Source organism: Echinops telfairi, unplaced genomic scaffold, assembly GCF_000313985.2.
Source record: "Echinops telfairi isolate 266 unplaced genomic scaffold, ASM31398v2 ScPeMD7_10;HRSCAF=50, whole genome shotgun sequence".
Lineage (NCBI taxonomy): Eukaryota > Metazoa > Chordata > Mammalia > Afrosoricida > Tenrecidae > Echinops > Echinops telfairi.
The window spans coordinates 1,653,443-1,654,684 of NW_022103907.1; the positions used below are offsets into that span (position 1 = coordinate 1,653,443).

General features: G+C 38.2%; 1 protein-coding gene across 1 annotated transcript in view; it reads left to right on the forward strand.

The window, feature by feature from the left end:
- Nucleotides 1-1,242, forward strand: part of WDR43 (WD repeat domain 43) — a 127,370-nt gene that overhangs the window by 51,153 nt on the left and 74,975 nt on the right. Inside the window, exon 7 of the mRNA XM_045287015.1 lies at nucleotides 806-892. Coding sequence (XP_045142950.1) covers nucleotides 806-892 — 87 coding nt within the window. The remainder of the gene's footprint in view (nucleotides 1-805; nucleotides 893-1,242) is intronic.

Genomic DNA, 1,242 nt, shown 5'->3' on the forward strand with positions numbered 1-1,242 from the left:
TATATTGAGTGAGAACTGTGACTAGATGATTAAACTTTTATTCAGATTTTTAAATTAATATACATGGTTTACTAAAAATGAGAAACATGTAAGCTGTGAAATATCAGCCTCCACGTGGTTCATTACTAATGCCACTGTTTTATATTTCTCTGGCGATAACTGGTTGATCATACAAATGGGCTTCAGAATATTTGTGGGAAAATGGAATTAAAAGATAATGAAAACCCCCCTCATACTGGCAGACAGAACTAGATAGATAGCCTTAAGCTATAAATGGGTACATCCATACTTTGCTGCATCTGACCCCCCTCCGCCCCTTTGACGTAATGCCGAGGGAATTCATCCTAAGTCCTTTCTCAGCATTTTCTTAATGGAGCAGCACTACTCACTAGTATTTGATTTGCTTTTGGAAAGGATCGTAGTGGGGGATTTTAGGTTAGGACCTTGTTTTGTGAATGTGCGCACAGATTATTCTTTATAAGGGCGGTTTCTCCAGCTGATAGTTTCAGAATATGTTACGTTTTAACACGGTTGAGCTTTTAAAACTATAATGTGAAAAAATGTTAAGCACTTCATCCCTGAAGAAACTAAATGCGGTGCCCTGTGTTTTTAGAGTTTACCCGCTTTCTGCTCGAGTGCCATGGGTCTGACTGGTGATGTTGGCCAGCAGTTTTGTGTCGAAGCTTTCCATGTATACATTAAGTGAGATTTCATTCTCACCTTTATTGTGTTCTTCCTTCCAGTTGCTGTCTAACATTATTTTTCTTTTTATGCCCCCCTCTTCCTTTAAAAAATCTTTTTCTAGGCTTTAAACTCCAAAGAACCTCATATTTGTTTGATACGAGATCTTTCAAATTGCTGGGCCCCCAAAGTGGAAACTGCTATAACAAAAGTAAGTGCCTTCCAAATATCAAGATGAGGGGGACTTGATCCATGAAAATGTGCTTATATGTGGCAGAATTTGAGTTAGCTCAAGGAAGACCCCAAGAGCAAAACCCTTCATTTCCCTTGACTAATAATTGTGGTGAACCATAACTTACACAACAGGCTACTCATTCAAGTGATGTAGTTAGGACTCGATTCAGTAACTTTGTTTTTAAGACATGATTTTTAAAGAAAAATCAATTTCAAGTTTGATAGAGAAGTTCTTGGGCATGGTAATGTAACGTGACATGTAAACACAGCATCACGGTACTCTCTCGAATATAACTGCTGCCTCTTGTAGATCGCGAATGCTTGGAA